Below are 22479 nucleotides of genomic sequence, written 5' to 3'. Positions count from 1 at the left end.
CGTGACATTTATAATTTCTCCGTCCGTAAGGAATTTTTTTTGGCATGCGTGACGCGTGACACAATATAATTGTCGACACGGTAAGGAACTGCTGCCCAGCGTGACGCGTGACTCTCCGAATGTCTAATATAGTACGGTCTCCCTTCTGCAACGCACCCACATCATCTATGGCGTTCCGTCCACCTCCTCGATCCGTCTCTCTCGGGTGACATTCCAGCGCAACCTCGGAACGATGACCCGACAAATGCGAATGTGAGGGAATGGATTCATGTACAGAAGCGGCCTAGGAGTTTTTGCGACCTTGGCTGGGGGAACTTTCGAAGAGGGCCTGCTAGTTCCAATTGCTGATATTCCCTGAGGGGTCTTTGTACCTTTCCGAGTGTGTGTTGGTTTACTGGTACAGCTCGAGCTTTGATGGTTCTGCTTCTCCGTGTAATGAAATATACTACGGTACTCGTCGAGCTTTGATGATTCTGCTTCTCTGTGTAATGAAATATGGTACGGTTGAAGTACCAGACCGCTGACCCCAACGGCTATACCTTTGTCCCATTGTCGCACGAGTCCTACGGCCGACTGGGAAAGTCGGCAACAGAGCTGCTCAACACCCTGGCCATTGCTGCGAGTGCCGCGGGCGTCGCGCTCAAGGGCGACTTTGTTGAGAGTGCATTGCGTGAGCTCAGTGTCTATTTGTGCAGGGGGAATGGATTCATGTACAGAAGCGGCCTAGGATTTTTTGCGACCTTGGCTGGTGGAGCTTTCGAAGAGGGCCTGCTAGTTCCATTTGCTGATATTCCCTGAGGGGTCTTTGTACCTTTCCGAGTGTGTGTTGGTTTACTGGTACAGCTCGAGCTTTGATGGTTTTGCTTCTCCGTGTAATGAAATATACTACGGAACTCGTCGAGCTTTGATGATTCTGCTTCTCTGTGTAATGAAATATAGTACGGTTGCCGCGTTTCTCGCGCTCACTGGGGCGCAAGGGGTTGCGAGCGTTGGCTTGCGCGTGCAGCCGCTCAAGTGTGCGCTCACCGCGGGCCCCTCGCCGGCAATTGCGGCGCTGGCGGCAGACCTGGGCATCATGCATTGCCCGGAGGGAATCACGGTATGCGGCACGCCGATCGGCACGGCCAGGTACGAGGCAGCGACCCTGGACGCCCGCGCGGACTCCGTTATCGCAGAGATTCACAAACTCAGGGCCTTGCCGGTCAGTCTTCAGGCACACTTTACCTTGCTCCGATCCTCCCTGTCCCTTCGCATGGCGCACCTCATGCGCACGGTGCCGTGGGGCTCCCTGCAACACAGCGTTGCGCGAGTGGAGGAAGCCATTACAACGGCCGCTGTTGCGCTTTTTCAGGTGCCTGTAACTGGAGCGCGATCGGTGAGTGCGATTCAACAGCTCAAACTCCCCTTGCGGCACGGCGGATTTGGGCTGCGCGACGCAACGTCGCTTGTCGCAGACGCGGCGCTGGTGGCGGGGGCCTCCAAAGCGCAAGCGGTTATGAAGGAAGGCCCGGATGCATGCAAGCCTTTCTCGAGTGTGACAAGGCCGGGGTTGTTGACCGCTTGGCAACGTGTCTTTGATGATGCATCCGAGGCATGCAAATGGGACCAGAGCGCGCGTGACCTGCCAACCGAGTTTGTTGAAGCGGAGCTGCCCGGGGTTCAGAAGTCCGTGTCACGCCTCGTTGGCGATCGCTTGGGCGCGGCCTTCCTCGAAGCTTGCAACACTACCACCGCAGACGGTCGGCGCGCGGCGGCGCGTATCCGCAGTGCGTCCTGTGGACCTGCATCTGCATGGCTAACTGCGCTGCCCACCGCGCCCACTTTGCGCCTTAGCAATGGAGAATTCTTTGCAGCGGGGCGTCACCAGCTCGGTCTAGGGGTGACAACGGCTGTGGATGTTCCGCCTTGCCACTGCACCGCCGGCGACTCCACGACGCCGGACCACGCTCTCTCGTGCAACCGCAATGCAGGTGAGGCATCGATGCGCCATAACTACTGGGTTTCGGCCTGGCGCCATGCCATCCACATCGCGGGCTGCGCGTCTAGCGTGGAACCGCAATACAGCAGCCTTGCAGCTGCGGGGGCGCAAGGGGCTGCTGGTCTTCGCCGCGGGGATATTTTGACTGTCTGGCCTGACGGCCGCGTCCGCATCATGGACTGCGTTGTTACGCACCCGGTGGCCGCGTCGTTTGTTCGCGATGCCGCAGAGGCTGCCGGATCCGCGGCAGCGAAGGCGGAGCTGCGGAAGCAACGAGCCTTCGAGGAGTTTGGGGAGGGCTCCGCTTACGACTTCATCCCACTCGCCGTGGAGTCGTTTGGCCGCATGGGCTCCGCCGCCTCGCGCTTCCTTTCGGAGCTTGGCGACTTGGCGGCAGGGGGGGGGAACCGGGTGTCCAAGGCTGCCTTCGTACGTGGCGTCCGTCGGGAGCTCAGCTGTGCTTTGTGCAAGGGCAACGCGCGCATGTACTACAAGTCCCTCTCTCGTATCGCCGTGAACGTCGGCTCGGACTTCCATGCAGGGTGTGATGCACCGCAGGAAGATCCCGGCGTAGCTTAGGTTGCTGGTTTTCTTGTGTGTTTTGTCTTAGTTTGTGACGTTGTTTTCAGTGTTAGTTTCTGTGTTTTTTCCTGTTTTGCCAGCCCTGTCGCTTGTAACAAACATAGTACGGTTGAAGTACCAGACCGCTGACCCCAACGGCTACACCTTTGTCCCATTGTCGCACGAGTTCCTACGGCCGACTGGGAAAGTCGGCAACTGAGCTGCTCAACACCCTGGCCATTGCTGCGAGTGCCGCAGGCGTCGCGCTCAAGGGCGACTTTGTTGAGAGTGCATTGCGTGAGCTCAGTGTCTATTTGTGCAGGGGGAATGGATTCATGTACAGAAGCGGCCTAGGAGTTTTTGCGACCTTGGCTGGTGGAGCTTTCGAAGAGGGCCTGCTAGTTCCAATTGCTGATATTCCCTGAGGGGTCTTTGTACCTTTCCGAGTGTGTGTTGGTTTACTGGTACAGCTCGAGCTTTGATGGTTCTGCCTCTCCGTGTAATGAAATATACTACGGTACTCGTCGAGCTTTGATGATTCTGCTTCTCTGTGTAATGAAATATAGTACGGTTGAAGTACCAGACCGCTGACCCCAACGGCTAAACCTTTGTCCCATTGTCGCACGAGTTCCTACGGCCGACTGGGAAAGTCGGCAACTGACCTGCTCAACACCCTGGCCATTGCTGCGAGTGCCGCGGGCGTCGCGCTCAAGGGCGACTTTGTTGAGAGTGCATTGCGTGAGCTCAGTGTCTCTTTGTGCAGGGGGAATGGATTCATGTACAGAAGCGGCCTAGGATTTTTTGCGACCTTGGCAGGTGGAGCTTTCGAAGAGGGCCTGCTAGTTCCAATTGCTGATATTCCTTGAGGGGTCTTTGTACCTTTCCGAGTGTGTGTTGGTTTACTGGCACAGCTCGAGCTTTGATGATTCTGCTTCTCTGTGTAATGACATATAGTACGGTTTTTTTTTGCGACCTTGGCTGGTGGAGCTTTCGAAGAGGGCCTGCTGGTTCCAATTGCTGATATTCCCTGAGGGGTCTTTGTACCTTTCCGAGTGTGTGTTGGTTTACAAGTACAGCTCAAGCTTTGATGATTCTGCTTCTCTTTGTAATGAAATATAGTACGGTAGCCCTTTGGGCGTGTCCTCGTAGGCGTAGTACTCGCCTGCATGGATGTGGCGTGATTTCAGAATTATTTTCGTTTCTTTTTCGCCGACAGACATTGAACACCCGGTTTGAACACTTGCTTGCTGTTGGAATGTTGACTATGCATCTATCTGTAGATATGCCAGATGACAGTCAATCTGTGTGCCTATACCACGTATGATATATAGGCTACAGCATTACCCGAGACGAGGAGTTGAATGTAAGTATCTTCTAATAGGTTATGGGTCCAGCTTGAAAATGTCGACTGGGGACAGTAGTCGTGATGCCCCACGTAGGGCGGCGCTAACGCCTTCCGATTCTGCGCCTTCAGTACCTGCGACTGTGTCTACTGAGATGACGAGAGTCACGAGTGGTTTAGACTCGTCATTATATCGCGCCGCTGCTGCGCAATTGGAACCGAAATTGTCGTTCCAGAACTACTTTGTTTTTGCGAAGAGGCTACAGCAGTTCGTCTCTCTCGTCAGATGGACAGATGTACTCACGAATGCGCAGCACATTTTCGCACAGCGTGGCCTCGCGTTCTTGCGGCTGTATTCTACTGAAGAGATCGGAGATTTCCTCGACGACAATGGGGTCTCTACCATGGCTGCGGCCTGGACATTGCTGTCGGAGAATGCTGCCGCAACAGCCAAAGCTAAAGCTCCATCTATTGCACGACCCTTTTCCACGTCTAAACAGCTGCCAGACGAGTCCATTTCAGCCTTCTTTGCTCGGCTGCGGAGCATGCGTCGCACCCTCACCGAGGCAGGAGCGCCCATTGCGGATTACATGTTCATCATGCAAGCTGCCAGCGGAGTGCGTGAGGAGTTTCGGCAGCTGGCTGACACGCACGTGGCTACGGGGACGATGTTGATTGGGACTCTGCAGGCAGCTCTAGAAGGACGTGAGGCGTGCCTACAGCAAATGGCCGCCACCGAAGCAATGTTTGCGGCCACCTCGAAGCCCTCTTTCAACAAAAGGCGCGCGTGTTTTAATTGCGGAAGCCACGAGCACACCGTGGGGCAGTGCGACAAGCCCATCGATCAGGTCAAAGTGCAGCGGAATGCTGCATCTTGGCGCAACCGCACCAGCTCTGGGACGGGCGCATCGACTTCCTCACACACAGGTGAGCCTTGGTTGACGGATAGTGGTGCATCAGCTCACATGAGCCCCTATGGACAGTCTTTGTCGAACTATCGTACCCTGACGAATCCTGTGAAAGTGGCCTTTGGGAACGGTGCTTCTGCCCTCGCTGTTGGCACGGGGGATGCTGTCATCATGGGTACGCACGGTACAGTAACCTTGCACGGCGTTCTGCATGTCCCGGATTTGCTTTGCAATATGCTGTCTGTCTCGCGGTGCATGGCGTCCGGAAAGAATCTGTTATTCCGGTCGGATATCATGCAAGTACACTTCATGGATGGCGACCGCGTTGTCCTGACGGCAGATGTTTTGGACCACCTGGTGTGGGTGGGAGTTCCAAGAAACTCGTTTTTCAGAACTGCTGCTGCTGTCCACTCGAGTGCTCGTATTCACGAAGCAACCCTGTGGCACCGGCGCCTGGGACACCTTGGCTTTGACTCACTTGCAGACATGGCTCGCAAAGGTTTGTTTCCTGGCAGCAAGCTCACAGCCAGTGACTTTCTGCAGGCGAATAAACCAACATGTGAGCCATGCGTGCAAGCGAAGCAGAGCAGGGCGCCCCATCCGCCGGCCCAGCCCAGAACAGATGAGGTTGCTTTTTGCATTCATAGTGACCTAATGGAATTTCCTGTTCTGACCTTGGACGGCGAGCGTTACGCAGCCGTGTTTGTAGATGAGCACACCCGCAAAGCAGTTGGTGCCTTGTTGAAGAGTAAGTCTGAATTATGCCAGAAGTTAAAAGATGCGGTATTTGAGACTCAGAGTGGATGCACGGTGAAGCGCGTCCGTTCTGATTGAGGGCGTGAGTTTGACAACACTGGGGTTGACGTGTGGTGCACGAGCAAGGGCATCATTCACGAAGCTTCTTCCCCGTACACCCCTGAACAGAACGGCCGCGTGGATTGCTTGAACAGAACTTTAGCTGAGCGTGTTCGCAGTCTTTTGTTTGAGTCGAAACTGCCTCATTCGTACTGGGGGCACGCTTTCTTGTATGCGGTGGATTTGTACAACTGGTTTCCGGCACGTAGCCAGATCACGTCTCCGGATGCTGCCTTCTATGGTATCCAGCCAGATCTGTCTCGCGTTCGCGTGTTTGGTTGTGTTGCTTGGATGCATGTGGATTCACGTTTTCGGTCGAAATTGGACAGCCACACCAAGCGAGGCATTTTCTTGGGCACATCTGGGCCCGCCGGTAGCAAGAGCTACAAGATCCTCGTTGCAGGCAAGGTTTACATCTCGTGCAATGTGATTTTTTATGAAAGCCGTTTCCGTGGTGACCTGACAGATGCCCCTCCCGGGGCCCCTCTGAGTGTGCACGACGTAGGGTTAGGACCTTTGCCAGCTCAGCCCGCCGGAGCTCAGCCCGCCGCTCCGGCTCCAGCCCTGCTCCAGTTTCCTGCGGCTCCTGCCCCGGATGCTCTGCTTGCCTCTCTGGGTGATGACGGGGACGGCCTCCTGTCGGATGACCCGGCCCCCCTGCCGTCGCCGCTGGCCCTTGGCGACCCGGGCCCCGACATGGGCGTTCATGATGCGACTGAGCCGCTTGTGCATGATCTGCATGGAATCGACTTGGGGGAGGATGTCCCTCCCCCCGTGCATGTCCCGCAGCCACCTCCAGTGCTCATGCAGTCTGCGCCTGGCAATCGCCCGGTACGACAGACCCGTCCGCCTGACCGCTACGCGACGTTTGGCCACGCAGCTGTCATCATCCCTCGAGGGCTACGTCGGACATCGAGAGTCGGTGGCCTGGGCGATGGCGTCGCAGCTCCGTCCGGGTGCATCGGCATGGCCACGCACCGTGGCGCATGCGCTGCGGCGGCCGGATGCGGATAAGTGGGGGGAGGCCATCACCGCTGAGCTGAAGGCCATGGAAGACTTCGGTGTTTTTACCGAGGTTCCACTTCCGGACGGCGTGCGTCCACTTGGCTGCCGCGTGGTCCTGGAAATCAAGCGCGACGAGCGGTACAAGGCGCGTTTGGTCGCTCAAGGGTTCTCCCAGGTACCTGGGGTGGATTTTGGCGACACATACAGCCCAGTGGTGAGTTTTCCAACGGTGCGCACGTTCTTGGCGGTGTGCAACACTCATGGGCTGCACATGCGGCAGCTGGACATCAAGAACGCTTTGTTGAATGCGCCCTTGGAGGACGGTGAGGTGATATACATGAAGTTGCCGGAAGGTTACCCTGACCGACCGCCCGGAACCGTCCTGCGCCTACATCGCGCCCTGTACGGCTTGCACCAGGCGTCGAGACGCTGGTATAAGACTTGGTGTGCACGCCTTATGTCGCGTGGTTTCCGGCCGTGCGCAGCCGACCCCGGGCTCTTCCTCCGGGTGGACGACGCAGGTCGTGTGCTCGCCGCCGTTTATGTGGACGACGGCCTGGTCGCGGGAAAATCACCGGAGGCAGTTGATGACGTGATGGCGATGTTGGCAGAATTCTGGGATGTGCGTGACTTGGGAGAACCGGATGATTTCTTGGGCATCCACATCACCCGGGATCTCGAGAAGGGTACGCTAAAAATCGATCAAGCTGCCTATGCATCGCGCCAGGTGGAGATGTTTGAGGCCGATTATTGGGTGCCTGCGCGCCTGCCCATGCCAGCCGGTCTAGTTCTGCGCAAGGCACAGGTGGGTGATGCCCTCGCCGCGGCCTCTGATCACCGCAGTCTGGTCGGGGGCCTGCTTTACCTGGCAAATGGCACGCGTCCGGACATCTCCCATGCAGTCGGCCAACTTGCGCGCCACATGCAGAACCCGACTCAGTTGCATTGGCAGGTAGCCATGCAGGTGCTGCGTTACGTGGCTGGCACCGTGGACAGGGGAATCTGCTACGTTTCCATCCTTGGCTATGTGGATGCGAACTGGGCTGCTTGCGTCGACACTAGGCGCAGCGTGACCAGGGTGGTGTTCAAGCTTGGGGGAGGTGCCATCTTGTGGCAAAGCCGAACGCAACCGACGGTGGCAGGCTCCACGTGCCAAGCGGAGTACATGGCCTATAATGAGGGGGCACGCGATGCCTTGTGGCTGCGGCAACTGCTGCCGGACATGGGACACGAAATCACAGGCCCGGTGCATTTGCGGGGGGATAATGATGCAGCTTTGGCGCTCCTACGCAACGAGCAGCTCACCTCGCGGTCGCGCCTTTTCGACGTTATCCACCACTTCGCGCGGGAGCGGGTGCAGTCTGGGGAGCTGGAGTTCAAGTATTGCCGCTCCAAGGACAACCTGGCAGACTGCCTCACCAAGGCGCTGGCAGGGCCCGGGCTGGATGCGGCGGTGCAAGGGCTGGGCATGATGGGTTGAATGTATTTTGCATTCGTGGAGTAACCACATGGGGAGTGTTGGAATGTTGACTATGCATCTATCTGTAGATATGCCAGATGACAGTCAATCTGTGTGTCTAGTACCACGTATGATATATAGGCTACAGCATCACCCGAGACGAGGAGTTGAATGTAAATATCTTCTAATACTTGCCGCATGTTGCGGCACATGTTCTGGTGAACTTGGACATATTGAGCGCATGTGAAGCGCATGTTCGGCACACGCTGAGCTTGTGTCTTTGGGTAAACATGTGCTCGACATGCGCTCAACACGAGCTTTATCGTTCTTGCTATGATGCTCGAGGATAAAACTCGGTGCAGGGCGACAGCACCGCACGCAGTATCGGAGATGATACGTATATGTAATGATAAATCTATGAGGCGGGACCCGCAAGTTTATCAACTGTTATCAAACTTTCCGAGCACGTCTGTTGTAGACACCACACATTATAACATGTCAAAGCTCTGCATCAGTATGGGCGAGAGGAGGGTCCGATCGACATACACATCTGCATCGTACCACGCTCGTCTACTCTTGTTTGGACCCATTGAAAGCCTGTGCTGGCGATACTTTGGTACGTACGCATTCGGCGGAGGTGACACTTTGTGGATCATGACGTAGGGCAACCCGGCGAAGATGTTTTCAACTTCATGGAAAGGCCGATACATACCCTTCGATGACGCGCCCACAAATATAACATGCGATTCATCCCTCAAAAACAGAAGGCGGTATGCCGCACTGCCTGCAGTCGTCATGAAAACCTTCGTCCTAGCCAACAACAGCAGCTGTTCTCGAACTGGATGTGTCTGCATGGCGATGCAGCTTGTCGTGGTGCGCCACGCTTTGCTGATGTGCACCCGCAGGTCCTCGCAGTTAAGGATTCGCCGTTTGTCATTTTTGTCACGTTCATCAATAATTACTTGGTCATGTGGAGGATTGGTATTTATGTCCCAAGCCGTGTACATGAGTTGCCGCATCTTCCGCCAAACAGCGACACTCGATGGTGGTGGCATCCAGTCGTGTTTTGGATACCCCCGTGGTATGTTGGTCAAGGCAGACCCCCCCCCGCCGGCTACAAAAGTTGGGAACACATGGCACGAGCCATCTTCTGTCAACGTCTTCACGCTTATCATCATGGGGTAAACTGTTCTCAAGTACTTCTGCACAACGTCACTGACATGGGTGTGTGTCAACATCAACGCTTGTGTGGTATCTAGTCCAAAAGTTTCCCCAAGTGTCAACAGGCCGTACCACGTGTCGACCAGCATGTGTCCAAAAAGAGGGTTCTGCAACACTGGCCACAATATTGCTGGACTGGCGTGCGTCAAACACATGTCACGCTTGAAGTCAGAGTACCAAGGAGACCACAAGTCACTATCCTCCAGGCGAGGAGACAGGTTGACTTGTTCCGTCGCGTCAACGTGGTTGTCAACAAAATAATGGCACTTGCTTCCGCCCATAAGAGTCACATTAGTAAACATGCAAGACCTGCTCAAACCGCTTCCAACGCAATGCCGAAAGCCACGATTCATGTGAAAAGCTTGCTGGTTCTGTATAGCTATAATATAACAAGCAAGATGGCTACCAAGAAGAAATCAGAGTCGGTGTATTCAGGGTGTACGTTTGTTTGATAGACTGAAACCCGTCTTTTCATCGAATGCTTGGGAGTACGCGCGGGGCTGGCTTGGGACTTTCGGCTGGAAACGTAAGTTGCTGAGACAAGGCAATGCATGACGAAAATCATGTTGCTGAATAATCCGAGTCAAGCCTCAATATTGACATGACGATGTCAGCCTATGGCCAGTATTGGTTGGGCACGTGACCACGCTGCCCCGTTTCACACAACAGCGGAGCCTGTCCCGGTGAATCACTCCCGGACACGAAGTACCAGCGAATAAAATTACCCGACCAGTGTGCTTGAGCTCCCCTCTCGTGGCGCCCGAGTCAATAAAACGTAAAAGCACATGGTCATCTATGTTGATGTATCTTTTACAGCACTATCGCTGTTGGAAAACAGTTGAGGTACCGTAGTAAATTAAACATATGGTTGAGAAAATGAGGGGGGTTACGGCATTACATTATTAAACAACCGTCAATTAGGTTGAAGTCCAAAACATTACGCGTTTCAATTTATTAAACAACCGTTCATACGGTTGAGGAAATGACTGGCGCCGCAGGCTTTTTTTTTTTCAAGGTACAGCAATTTGTACCGCTTGCGGGCGAAGCCTCGCGCATTCTGGTCCCGTGCCACAGGTGTAGGAGAGTACTGTCGCTTTCGCTTGTTCTTGGAACCCTCGGGCCTGCCAACCCTTCGCTTGGCGGGCTGTGTCTGAGCTGTGTCAGGCAACTCACCCCTATCCACCCCATCGGAACCCTCGGGCAACTCACCCCTATCCACACCATCGTCGAGCAAGCGGGCTGGTGCGTCCTGGGAAGCCAGCGCAGCCTTCCTTTCTCGGAAGCGTTTCACACTTGCATGGGATAGAACTCTCTTTCTGATTACTTCCTTCTGCCTTCGCTCCAGCTCAGCCGGGCAATCACCATCATCTGCACTAACATCTAACACCAGGGGCGCTCTCTCATCTTTCTCAAACAAGTAATCATCAATGCGATTCCATTCTCGCTCATCATGTTCGGCTTTTTCAGCAGTTGTCATGTCCTTCACCTTCTTGAAACACAGCAATGACTGCCTTTGCTTGCGTGAACCGGCCCCAGCTGGGGTGGACGGTGCGTGACAGTGCATGTTGACAAAATGGTGGTTTCTGCAAGGTAAGATGGGCCCTTATATGCTTACATTCATGACAGGGTTCGTTCTGGTGTCGGGCTTCGAATAGGCCAGGGTACACAGGGTGCCGCAGGCACCTTAAGAAAATTCTGAACAGAGTTACCCGTTACATCCAACATTTATTAAACAACCGTTCACAAGGTTTTTTTTTCCCCCAATCATTACGCGCTACCAATATAATAAACGCCAAGGAAGGTTGTCCGGCCCAGCGTTACGCGTTACGAACCATATGTTTAATTTACTACGGTACTTAACATGATAGCCGTTACAATCGACTCAGGGATTCTGACCTGAGTCGTCCTCATATATAGCCTCATTCAGACCCCAACCTCTCGGCTTCTGCCATTTCAAGGTCTTCATTCAACTTGGCTGCAAATGAAAATGCTTCATCATCTTTCTTCTCCTGTAGGGTTTGCTCAGCCTGTCTTAAGCACAGCAAGCACCTCACTGAGGGCTAATTTCACCTTCTTCTTCTTGTCCACACCTCTCTTGTCCCCGACCGTCAGCATCACTACGTATGTAGAGTAGGCGCTAGGCAGTCCATTTAGTGCACAGAAGCGTTTCTGACAGTTTCTTGCCCGCAGCTGCAAAAGTGTCCCCTAGTCGCCGCACCATAGCGTTATAGCTCGCAATCGATTCTTCTTCTACGTCGCACTTGAGTCGAAGGTGCAGTAACTCCTGCATGATACTCATTAGTCCTGGCAAACCAGGAGTATCGAACTCTTCCTTCAGCCGGTCCCATGCTTCTAACGCCGTCCGACTGTCGTTGATCAATGGGCGGAGATGTTCAGAGATGCTCATCCAAATCCACGCCAAGGCCTACGATCGTATTCAGTCCCCGCTGCTTCAATAGCTTCTTCGCGGAAGGGAGGATCTAACCCAATCATGGCCATCTTCGCGTTCAGCTTCCATCTGTGATAGTTGTGTTGTGTCAAAAGCTCAATCTTCCACATCCCTGTTCCGCGACTATTTCCTTCCGTCTCATCATCCGTCTTCGCTGTCTTAGGCGGCAATTTGTATCTTATCAATATAATCAATCCAATCAATCTGTCCTTGTCAATCTTACAGCGTCGGCTCAGGCCTGTCTAAACCTTCAGAACAACACCGGGAGTCGATTGTAATGTTGGAAAACATTACCAGTTGAGGTAGCGACATACTTAACAAGATAGCCGTTACAATCGACTCAGGGATTCTGACCTGAGTCGTCCTCATATATAGCCTCATTCAGAGCCCATGCACACAAGGGTTGGCACACACAAAGAAACCATCTATCTCAGGTTAGCTGGTTTCTAACAATCGCATCCACGTGGACATTGGCAACTCCAATAAATAATTGGGAATCAGTGATATCGACGCCATCGCTTGAGGCTAACGTACCTATTAGACCAGCCTAACCTACCATAGCCTGGCCTGCGATGTCTTCTTCTTCGTGGTCTTGTACCTTGCATGAAAGGAGATGAGCCACAGTTGACCAAAAGCGGCCCGTCAATTCCTTTTGAAGATCGTTACAACCCATACTCAGAAGCCTAGTCATAAGTTGAACTCGCTATTTATAAAAAAGAAAAGAAAAGAAAATCAATCGGGAATCACGCCAGGTCCACGCAAACGAGCACTACGAGGACACACACAAGGGCTTCGGCCTCAAGCCCCAGCGCGGGAACCCGCGCAGGGAGAACCGAAAAGGGAAGAGCATCAAGAGTTGCGCCATCTGGGCGGATAATAACATGCGCACAGGGCGCCAAAGGCACGGACGGCACATCGCCAAAAGTGGAAGGCGCTGGCAATACGCCCGGCAGGGCTGTCGCGTCTGTGTGTGCCAGATACAAGCCTGTGGCCTTCAACATGCGAGCGTGCTGCGCGGGAGCTTAGGCGCGGCAAGCAATGGTGGGAGAGAGCAGATGGCGAAGGAAGGGCAAACCGGCTCGCTCCCAAGCAGCATCACAGCCAGACGCCCAAAGCCCTTCAGAACGAATTGCGCCGGTTAAGGCAACGGCCATCGGCAAAGTGGGGCACAACCGTACTGCAACGTCACGATACCATTCAGTAACTGCACGGGTAGCGAGGCAAGAGGTGACGCGGTGCAAGGCCATGCGAAGGTCACGTGCAGCAGGTGTGAACTGGGCACTTTCACAAGAAATCAAACAGTGGCAGTCCGGGAAAGAGACACAAGGGGGGGGGTCATCGACGGAGGCTGGCAGGGAGGGCAGGTCGCGATGAAAGCGGCCAGATCGCAAAGGTAGCAAATGGCGAACAACATCACGCACAAGGTAAAGCTGGGGTGCGGCGCAAGACGCCCCAAATAGTGCAAGCGAAATACACTAAGAGAGCGAGCGCGGGCTGCATCCGCATAACGCAAGGCGTCCCCAAGAGCGACAGCATGGTTAATAGCTGGGTTAGTGACAGGGTTAGGAGTGGGGTCCGCCAAGGGGTCAGGGGACGGGGCGGACAGAGCTGCCGCAAGAGGGGAGGCGGGGTCCACCGCAATCAGCTCAGCGCGCCAAGCGAGCACACGGCGCAGCCAAGGGTTATCAGGCGGCAGCATCGACAATGTGCGCCGTTGCAGGCGCTCGTCCAGCAGGTGGCGGACACGGGACCAATAGCGAACATGGGCAGCGCGGTTGTCAGACTCGAGCGTGCGGACCGCTGATTCGTTGTGCAGGAGAGCGGACGGGTACTGGGCGCGAAGCATGCCACGCGGCACACCAAGAGCCAGTTGCAGGGCTTGTCGAATCGGCACCTCGAGGGGCGCGAGCGCTGCCGGGGGTGGCGCCCAGAGCTCCATACCATAACTCATGCACGGCTTAATGCAGCTATTGATGATCGCGAGCTTGGCGCGCATAGTGATGTGTGGATTCTGCAGGGTGCGCTTCCACATGTGAACAGCGGCTTGGCCCTTGCGGCGGGCAAGCTGAGCATACGCAGCCCACTGGCAGTCTGCTGTCAAGACTAACCCAAGTTTTTTCGTGCGGTCCGTATTCGCCAATGGGGCATCTCCCCTGTACCATTGATCCGGGCCGTGTCACTGATGGGCGTGCCAGAGGGGTCACTAGAGACGCCGGCGGGATGGAAAACGACAGTATGGCACTTGGCGATGTTGGCCACGCCTTTCCCGCGGTGCAGGTGCAGTTTATAGGCTGTGACAATGCGCTGCAAGCCTGTGCGAGCGCCGGACAGCGATTCAATGTCGTCAGCATACCCTTGGCCCACGAGGTTAGGGCGTTCAGGATGGATGGTAATCCCTGCATCTTGGCACGAAGACTGCAAGTCAACCAAAAGGTCATCAATCATGACGTCAAAAAGCATGTGGAGAGGGGGCAGCCTTGGGCGACGCCTTGCCCAATCGCAAAGAATTCGCCAAGCTGGCCATCAAGTTTTGGGGCGCTGCTGCCCTTGGCGTAGAGCTCTCGTATGATAAGTCGTGACTTGCCTTTGGCCCCTTTGTGGTGAAGCTTGTAGAACAGTCCAGAGTGCCAAACGAGGTCGTATGCTTTTTTAAGTCCAGGAAAAAAGCGTGTGAGCGAAGAATTTTAGATTTGCGCAGGGACATGACGGAACAAAGGACAAACAGGGGATCCATGGTGCCCCGGTGTTTGCGAAAGGCAGACTGATGGTCGTGCAGGGGAAGGGTATTCTCTAGCCGAGCACCGATGATCGCTGTGAACAGCTTGTCGATAACCGGCAACAGCGTGATAGGTCTGTAGTTGCCGCAAACGGAGCGCTCGCCAGCCTTGTACAGGCTGACTACGAGGCCTTTGCGCCATGTCGAGGGTACATGTTCGGCTCTCCTCAAGGCAGAGAAGAGGGTAGTGAGCATGTCCAGCACGCAAGCGCCGCCGTTGCGAAGGAGCTCGGTGGGCAGGCCATCGTGCCCTGGTGATTTATAGCGTTTGAGACGGCTCACCTCAAGTTTGACCTCCTCCTAGTGATGGGAAGGTCCAGCGCCGGGTCGTCCGGGAGGGCTTGGCTGCCATTTGGGCCACGGCGGCCTCAATATGCGTGTGATGTGCGCGGGAAGTTGCCTCTTCAGGGGTGGTGACCGGCGGGGGGGTACCAGGCGTTGCCAGGAGTGCATAGTGGTCTCGAAGCGTGGCGAGTTTTTCAAGAGTGGTGGTGGCGAGGTGGCCCGCGCTGGTGTTCAGGGCGGCAATAGTGTGTAAAGAAGTATCTGTGGACTTGTTGGCCTTCATACGGTTCCAGGCGGCGTGGCCGCCCGGTGCCGCAGTCCACTCGGCATTGATCCGTTCTGCGAGGCGTTTGGTGTGCTGTCGCTTGGCTGCACGTAGGGCTGTGCGCGCCTGAGCGTCTGCGGCGCGCAAGGCCTCGGTATGGGCAGGGGTTTGGTCATGCTGCCAGCGATGGTGAGCGTTGCGTTGGTGATCTTGGGCTTGACGTAGTCCTTTCGTCATCCACGCTTTCGTCTTGCCAGGCGCCACGCGCGACTGCCCTATGGTACGTTGCGCTGCGGTAATAAGGACGTAGGTGAGGGCGGCGGCAGCGGCGTCAACGTCTGGTTGGCGCGGTCGTGGAGCATCGGTCACAGTCAGAGGGGTGAGTACGGAATCGAAGTGCGGGCGAAGGTCCTGCAAAGCGGAAGAGTAGGCTGTGGACACAGCAGGGGTGTTCAGCGCGCCTAGGCGCCATTGTAAGTGTGTCGGTGTTCTCTGCTTGCACTTGGGAACGCGAATAGGGACGGTGATGATTAGGGGAGGGTGGTCCGAAGAGCAAATAGCGACGTCCGCGGCTGTCGAAGGCAGTGTGGCGACACTCAAGCTCCACGGAAGGGTGGTGCCTCGTCCTCCGATGATGTGATCAACGATAGTCGTGTTCCGAAAAGTGGGGGCGTGGTGGTCCGCAGTCCTGCCATTCAGAATAAAGAGATCCTCATCCTCGCAGAGCTGGAGTAAGCTAACCCCCTCCGGATTGCTAGCTGTCATGCCAGAGGCAGGTCCATGTTGGTGGTGGATTTCGTCGGGCAAGCTTGCAGTGGCCGGGACATGAGCGTTAAAGTCGCCTAACAGCAGTATTTCGCCTGGTTTCTGCATGTAATGACGAACAGCTGTCAGCAAGGTGGCGCGGGCGTTGCGTTTCACGCCTGCTGATTTGCTGGTATCAGGGAGGTAGACACAAGCCACATAAATGTCAGAATGCTTATCTATGCCTGAAATGTGGCCCCAAGTAGCAGAATAGCGGGTGGCCGTGCGAGGGCCGAGGTAGCTAAACTTATTGGCGAGCTTGTTGGTGACGAGGAAACCGAGACCGCCGCCTTTGACTTTGCCATGGCTGAGTTCGCCAATAATGGAATGACCGGGATGCGCCGTGATGCGATCATCGCGCGCTCGTGAGTTTCTTGAATGTCCAGCAGGGAGATGCCTCGGGCATCCATGAGCTGTTGTACTGCGAGTAGTTTGTGTGCTCGCTGAGTATTCAAAGCATTCAGGTTTAGAGTACCAATGGTGAGAGTACGGTGGGTACGAGTGCGTCTTGCGTGCTGGCGTGCAGAAGGGGCGGGAGTGGGGGTTTGAACTGTTGTGTCGGTGTCCATGGGAGCGGTGGCAAGGGGCGAATAGCGATTGCGAATGCAAGTTGGAGAGGGAGGATTGCGGTTATTGGCCGAGGGGGTGAGAATGAGTGTGCCGACCAAGCGCCAGCCAGTGCAAGCGTGTATGATCGCGGCGGGTACATTTAGGTTTGTGATGTGCAGAGCGGCGAGGTGATCTTGGTGTGTGATCGTTAGTCTGAGATGATCGTGCTCGACGTTATCACGGGCAAAGGAGACAAGGTGCAGGTGCTCGCGGTCGCAGACATGTATGAGGGCATCTCTATCTCTCAAGAAACAGCGCGGTAAGAAGAGGCGCAGTGCAACAGGAGGGTAGGGAACTGCAGACCAGGTGGGTGGGAGGCTGGGGCTGAGGAATCCAGGCCAGGGGGAGGATGGGGGGGTGAGCTGGGTTGCTTGCGCGTGCTGCACAAGGTGGACGAGGGGCTGGGTCTCGCAAGTTGCGGACGAGTTGCTGCTGGGTGGGCAGTGTTGAAGTATGACAGGGTGCAAAATGAGGAATGTTACACCGCTCATCAGTATCTCTGTTAAATAGGTTGCTCAGGGACTAGAGGCACGAAATAATGTATGCCAAGCACTACATTATATACTGCTACGCTGAGGACACCTATCGTAGCTCTCAGCAATGCTCTCGTTATGCACGGAACCTCACTCGAACATTCCGTTCTCGTGATGCATGCACTACGTAACCTAGGACTCTCGTAAGCGTCCAGCACCTACTGACTAGCTGATATTCATATCTCAACACTCCCCCTCAGGAGGTGCTGAGATATGTTTGAGGACAGCAAACATACAGGCACAAAAAACCCTTTGCAAATGCTCCCCCACTTCAGTGCACTGGAGAGCCAACAAAACATGCAATGCTCATGCAGAACACTAGGCATATGCACTCTGCAAACGCGGCAATGGCTCACTCAATCTACGTGAGCGCCCATGCAAAGTTCTCATGCAACAATGCCATGCTTTGCAATTCCACAAATGGAATCCTCACAGTCACGAAGTATAGGCAGTTTGAAGCTTGTGCACAACGTGTGCAGCCAGCTCATAACTTGAAGACAAAACAGGTCTCTCCTGGATGGTCTTGCAACTTTTAGAATGTCCTCCACGCTCGAGCCCCATCTCGCAACTCTGCGTCATGCTAACTCCACGCAGCGCTACCTTGAACTCTTCTTCAAGACAAGTAGCCCACTCGCCAGTCATCTTCTCACTTGACGAAGATACTCCACGAGAACGTTCCAAAACCATCTTGGTCGTGCCAAACCTGGTAGGCTAAGACGCGAGGCTTTCACACGAAGCTCGCGACTTGTCGTCCATCGAACAAAGTCTCAAAGCAGCAACAATTGGCAAGCATGTGTTTACGCAAGCAGCCTACGAATGTGCAGCGTGTCGACAAGCGATGCCTAGTTGTAAGCCCCTATTTAATGTTGAAGTATGATGATGATGATGTATCTTCTTACAACACTACCGCATCCACATGGACATTGGCAACTCCAAGAACTACTTGGGAATCAGAGTTATCATTACCATCACCTGAGGCAAGCGTACCTGGACCAGCCTGACTTACCATAACCTGACCTGACATGTCTTCATCCTCGTCGTCCTGTACCCTGCAAGAAAGGAGGTCAGCCACGGCTGACCAAAAACGACCCGTCAATTCCTTTGGGAGATCGTCGCAACCCACACTCAAAATCTTTGTCAGGAGATCAACTCCCAACAGAGATTCCAATTTAGTTGCCAAATTCCCACTTTGTAATCCAAGACCTCCAACCGTTTCAAGAAATTGGTCTATTTTTGGCCACAAGATGGGACAATCCACGGTACAGTGAACTCAGCCTGTGTGAGCATCCCCCAAATGCTCATCGCAGTCCTTGCAGTGATACTGTACGGGATCCACAAACTCGTAAGTCTGATTTTGAAGTCGGCTTCGTAGGGCAAACAGCTTACCACTCCTAGCGCTCATGATAGTACGAGCCCGAACAGAGGACAAACTTGACAGATATGGTGCAAGCCTGCGTGGTTGTTCACCGATGCACGCCCACTTCCATGGCACCGCAGAATGCGGCGATGCAACATATCTGGCTTTCCCTTGAATTAAGTACCAGCTCCAGATATTGTCAAGGAGGTGTTGCCTATCAACCTCATTAGTAGGCAACGCCTCTGCTTCCAGCACTGGCACATTCACTACACGCACTCCCCCTTGAGATCTGGAGGAGATTCGCCTAGCGACCTGCTGTTTTGTAGGGGCTTTGAAAATGTCAGAGATATTCAGGTCGTGGCAAATGTCCGCTGAAAATTTCTGCACCTCTCCTTGCCAATTGGCCCCTACCCTCGGGCGTCCGACTGCTCTGTGCCCCGGGAAACGATTCGCTTTTGCCAGTTTACACCATCGAGTTCCCTGTAAAGTGGACAGATGCTTGTCATAGCATTGTTTAGAGGCATCCATTAGAAGCGAGGGGGGCAGTAGGCCCAAGTCTGTGAACAAGACTTCTGAGGCCACTTCTGAACACTGCAATCCCATCACTGCTCGCATCGCCTCCTTTGCGACGACGTCAAAGCAGCGTCTATTGACTTGTGAGATTGACCAGACCTCACTACCAAACAGAACTGAGCTATAGATGAAGGTTTGGATCATCATTGCGCGGGTTTTGATCGGGATACGATGACAAGCTAGCAGTGGCCTCCAGTACCCCAAGGCAGCTCGCATTTTGCCCAGTGCTTGGCTTGCATGTAAATCCCAAGATCCGCTTTCTGTGAACCAAATGACAGGGTGCAAAATGAGGAATGTTACACCGCTCATCAGTATCTCTGATAAATAGGTTGCTCAGGGACTAGAAGCACGAAATAATGTATGCCAAGCACTACATTATATACTGCTACACTGAGGACACCTATCGTAGCTCTCAGCAATGCTCTCGTTATGCACGGAACCTCACTCGAACGTTCCGTTCTCGTGATGCATGCACTACGTAACCTAGGACTCTCGTAAGCATCCAGCACCTACTGACTAGCTGGTATTCATATCTCAACAGGCAGGGCTCGGTTGTGTGAGGCGATCGTTGCATCCGCGAAGTCCAGATAAAAGAGGTCAGCATTGAACGTATGTGCGACGGCATCGTGTGTAAGCGGCGCCAGCATGTGAGGGCGACAAGAGTCGATGAGGTACCATGCAGACCCGCCGCTGCCACGGCGTCTGCGGACGGCACAAATGGCATGCGCTGTCGCGGACGGTGGGGGGCCGGGAGTGTGAGACGGCTTAGGGGATTCAGGGTGTAAGCTGCGTAAGATAAGGATCACAAACGGGGCAGTGTTAGCGCAAAAGTGTTGAGTTTGTAGCGTGTCATGCCACAACATGCCTTCAGTAGGCCCTAGGTGAGGGTGATCAGCGCGCAAAGTGCGGCAGTTGTTGCTTAGAGCCCGCAAGGCACAGTCAATTTCATCTGAGTCATACCAGCCTGTTTCCAGGGACGGTGCGTGAGGTGGGCGATGGACATGTGGGTTAACAGCGGTGTGGCGAAGAATGGACTGCTGAAAGCCATTATTAAGAGCATGAATATAGCATCGCCCAAGGCGTTGGCTTTCAAAATACACGGGAGCATGTGCTAAGGCAGGCGTGGCAGGAACATAATGGTCGGCAAGGCAGGCTGAGGAAATTGTGGGGGGCGAGAAGCACCTGCTGAAGGCTTGGCGCTGTCTTTTGGAGGCTGGCTCACTGGCAAGTGGACCATCCATAGTTGCGGGGTTGGTTGGTTCTGTGTCCATCGGCTCATCCGAGCTGCTGTCCGTTCTATACGCGGCGACGAGGGTGTCATGGGCGTCAGGCGAGCGATCGGCTCGCTTGTGGCGACACAAGTCCCACCGCCAGTCCCACTTGCTGATCGGTATGCCCTCTGGTGCCCCCTGTGCGATCTGCCATTGCTGCATGTGGCTGGTGAGTCGCGTTTGGATGCCTGTAGCGCAGCTGGCGATGAGTGCGTCCACCATCCTGTCCGGGTCGTAGTGCATGTGTGCACTGTTGGTGTGTATATATCGGATGAAGTCTTCCAGGTCCGGTGTGATGGTGGCGTGGTCCTTTTGTGGTGATCACTGCTGGTCTGGTGGGAGTCGTATATCTTCCGTTCCGTGCCCTTGAGGGTTTCCTTTTCCCATGCTGACTGGTAGGTGTGTCGCCCCGTGTGGGCGTTGGGGTTGGGTCCATACGGCGTATATTCCTGATAGCTGTGGGGTGGTGGCGGGGGGTGTGGTAGTCCCGTGACGCTTTCGAGAAATTCGCAGGTGCAGTTGGAAGGCTCAGCATGTAGGTTGAGTTTTATGATGGCAGATGGTGCACATCGGGGTGGGGCCGCGACGTGGCAGCGGTGGAGTTGGAATGCTGTTGGTGCCCAGTTGGGGAGGTGGCCGTGGTAGCTGTAAGGAGTGGTTTGTGCCAGGCAGGCTTCGGGGGTGGGGCGGGTCTGTTGGCAATGCCGGGTCGAGCGCCTCCTCTACCACCCAGGTCATGGCCTCCGCCAACAGCAGCTCCGAGGTTGTGTTGGGGTTCGGCTTGCAGTCGCAAGGCCGGTGCAGGCAGTTCGGGGGATGGCGCGAGTAGCCATATGGTGATGCCTGTGGGATTGCGGCCGTCGATAACACCATCAAGCGCTCGAGCGTTTCGCAGGGAGTGGTACGAGTGCGGAAGACTCGCACTGGTGAGGGCACAGCGTTTGCGCAACTTCGCATCGTGGCTTGCTTGTGCCATCGTTCGATGGTAGGTAGGAGAATCTGCAGCAAGTGTTACTTTAAGTATGGGGAGTGACGTGTCGTAAAGAGAGTGCGACGGCATGGGAAAATGGCGAGTTCGTTGGGTGAGGGGGTGGTATATATTGGTGTGGGTGGAAGGGGTGTGGTGCCCCTTGTAGCCACTAGAGGGGAACAGAAGGTTTGCAAGTGCGCTACGGATATGAGAGGCCCGAGGGCTGAGAGAGATCCCGAAGGACGAGAGAAATCCCGAGGGACGTGGTCGGCGAACTGAGTCGCCATGGCAGGTATGCTGACAAGGGATATTGTGCGGATGGGCAGTACAGTGCTCAAGCGACTGCGAGTGATCAAGAGAACAGTGAGCAGTGAGGGGGAGTGGAAGCATGCGATTGATCGGAAAAGAGGAAAATGAGGGGATGAGCAGGGCAGCGGAGAGAGCGGGCTAGCGAGACTGAGTACGTAGGCAGGTGGTAGGGGTCGTTAAATGGACAGATGTAGCGAGCGAGAGCAGCAGGCAGACGCTTCATCAGAAAACGTACAATAAAAGGGCAAGAATCCCGAGAAGAAACGGTGATTGCGTGGAAAAGAGGGGAAGTTCAGAGCAAGTGACGGCGAGATATTACGGAGATATTGTCTCGAGATAGGAGGAGAACGAGAAGCAGAAGGAAACAAAGCAGGAAAAGACCGAACAATACAGAATAAAAAGATAATAAAAAGCAACGGGGGGAGAAAAAAGGTGCAGAGGGCAAGTAAAACGGGAGGCGAAAGGCTAGGGTGGGCAGAGGTGTGGAACCCAACCGGGCGAGCGTGAGCACGGAAGCCACAGAGAACAACGGGACATCACAGGAAACAATAGGTGAGCAGAAAACAAACCTGTGAATGGCCAGTTGAAAACGTCTCCTTTTTGTTATATCTTCGGAAGTTCTGCTCGAATAAGCGTGTCGAAGTTGCATCAACCGAGGAAGTGATAACGTTCATCTCCTCGAGACCCTACCTCGAAAAAACAATAGCTTAGCAGCTTATGAATGAGCTTAGCTGCATTCAACCGACTGATTGGCTCTACCTCATCAGTATCGATAGGGTACAACTGAGCCCATAATTGCCGAAGCTTAGTGGACAAGGCCAAACAATCATCAACGTCTTGAAAAGTGTCTGTCAGCGTGCTCAACTCAACATGCACGGTTCGTCGTGTGGTGTTCGTTCGAAGCACTTGGCGACGCACATGTGTAATGAACTCATTCAGGGTTGGTTCT

The 22479-nt window shown here is 54.6% G+C and overlaps 1 protein-coding gene across 1 annotated transcript; it reads left to right on the top strand.

Moving 5' to 3' along the window:
- The first annotated feature begins 3940 nt into the window (after positions 1-3940).
- LOC149809349 (uncharacterized) lies at positions 3941-6658 on the top strand. Its single transcript, XM_089994876.1, has 2 exons — positions 3941-5599; positions 5714-6658. The coding sequence occupies exons 1-2, from the start codon at positions 3941-3943 to the stop codon at positions 6656-6658; spliced, it is 2604 nt and encodes an 867-aa protein (XP_089851002.1).
- The last annotated feature ends 15821 nt before the right edge of the window (positions 6659-22479 follow it).

The sequence above is a fragment of the Nuphar pumila genome, unplaced genomic scaffold (genome assembly GCF_984573655.1).
Source record: "Nuphar pumila unplaced genomic scaffold, dmNupPumi1.hap1.1 HAP1_SCAFFOLD_1366, whole genome shotgun sequence".
Taxonomy (NCBI): Eukaryota; Viridiplantae; Streptophyta; class Magnoliopsida; order Nymphaeales; family Nymphaeaceae; genus Nuphar; species Nuphar pumila.
Note: the sequence above shows the minus strand (reverse complement) of the source record. Positions and strands in the feature narration are given on the sequence as shown.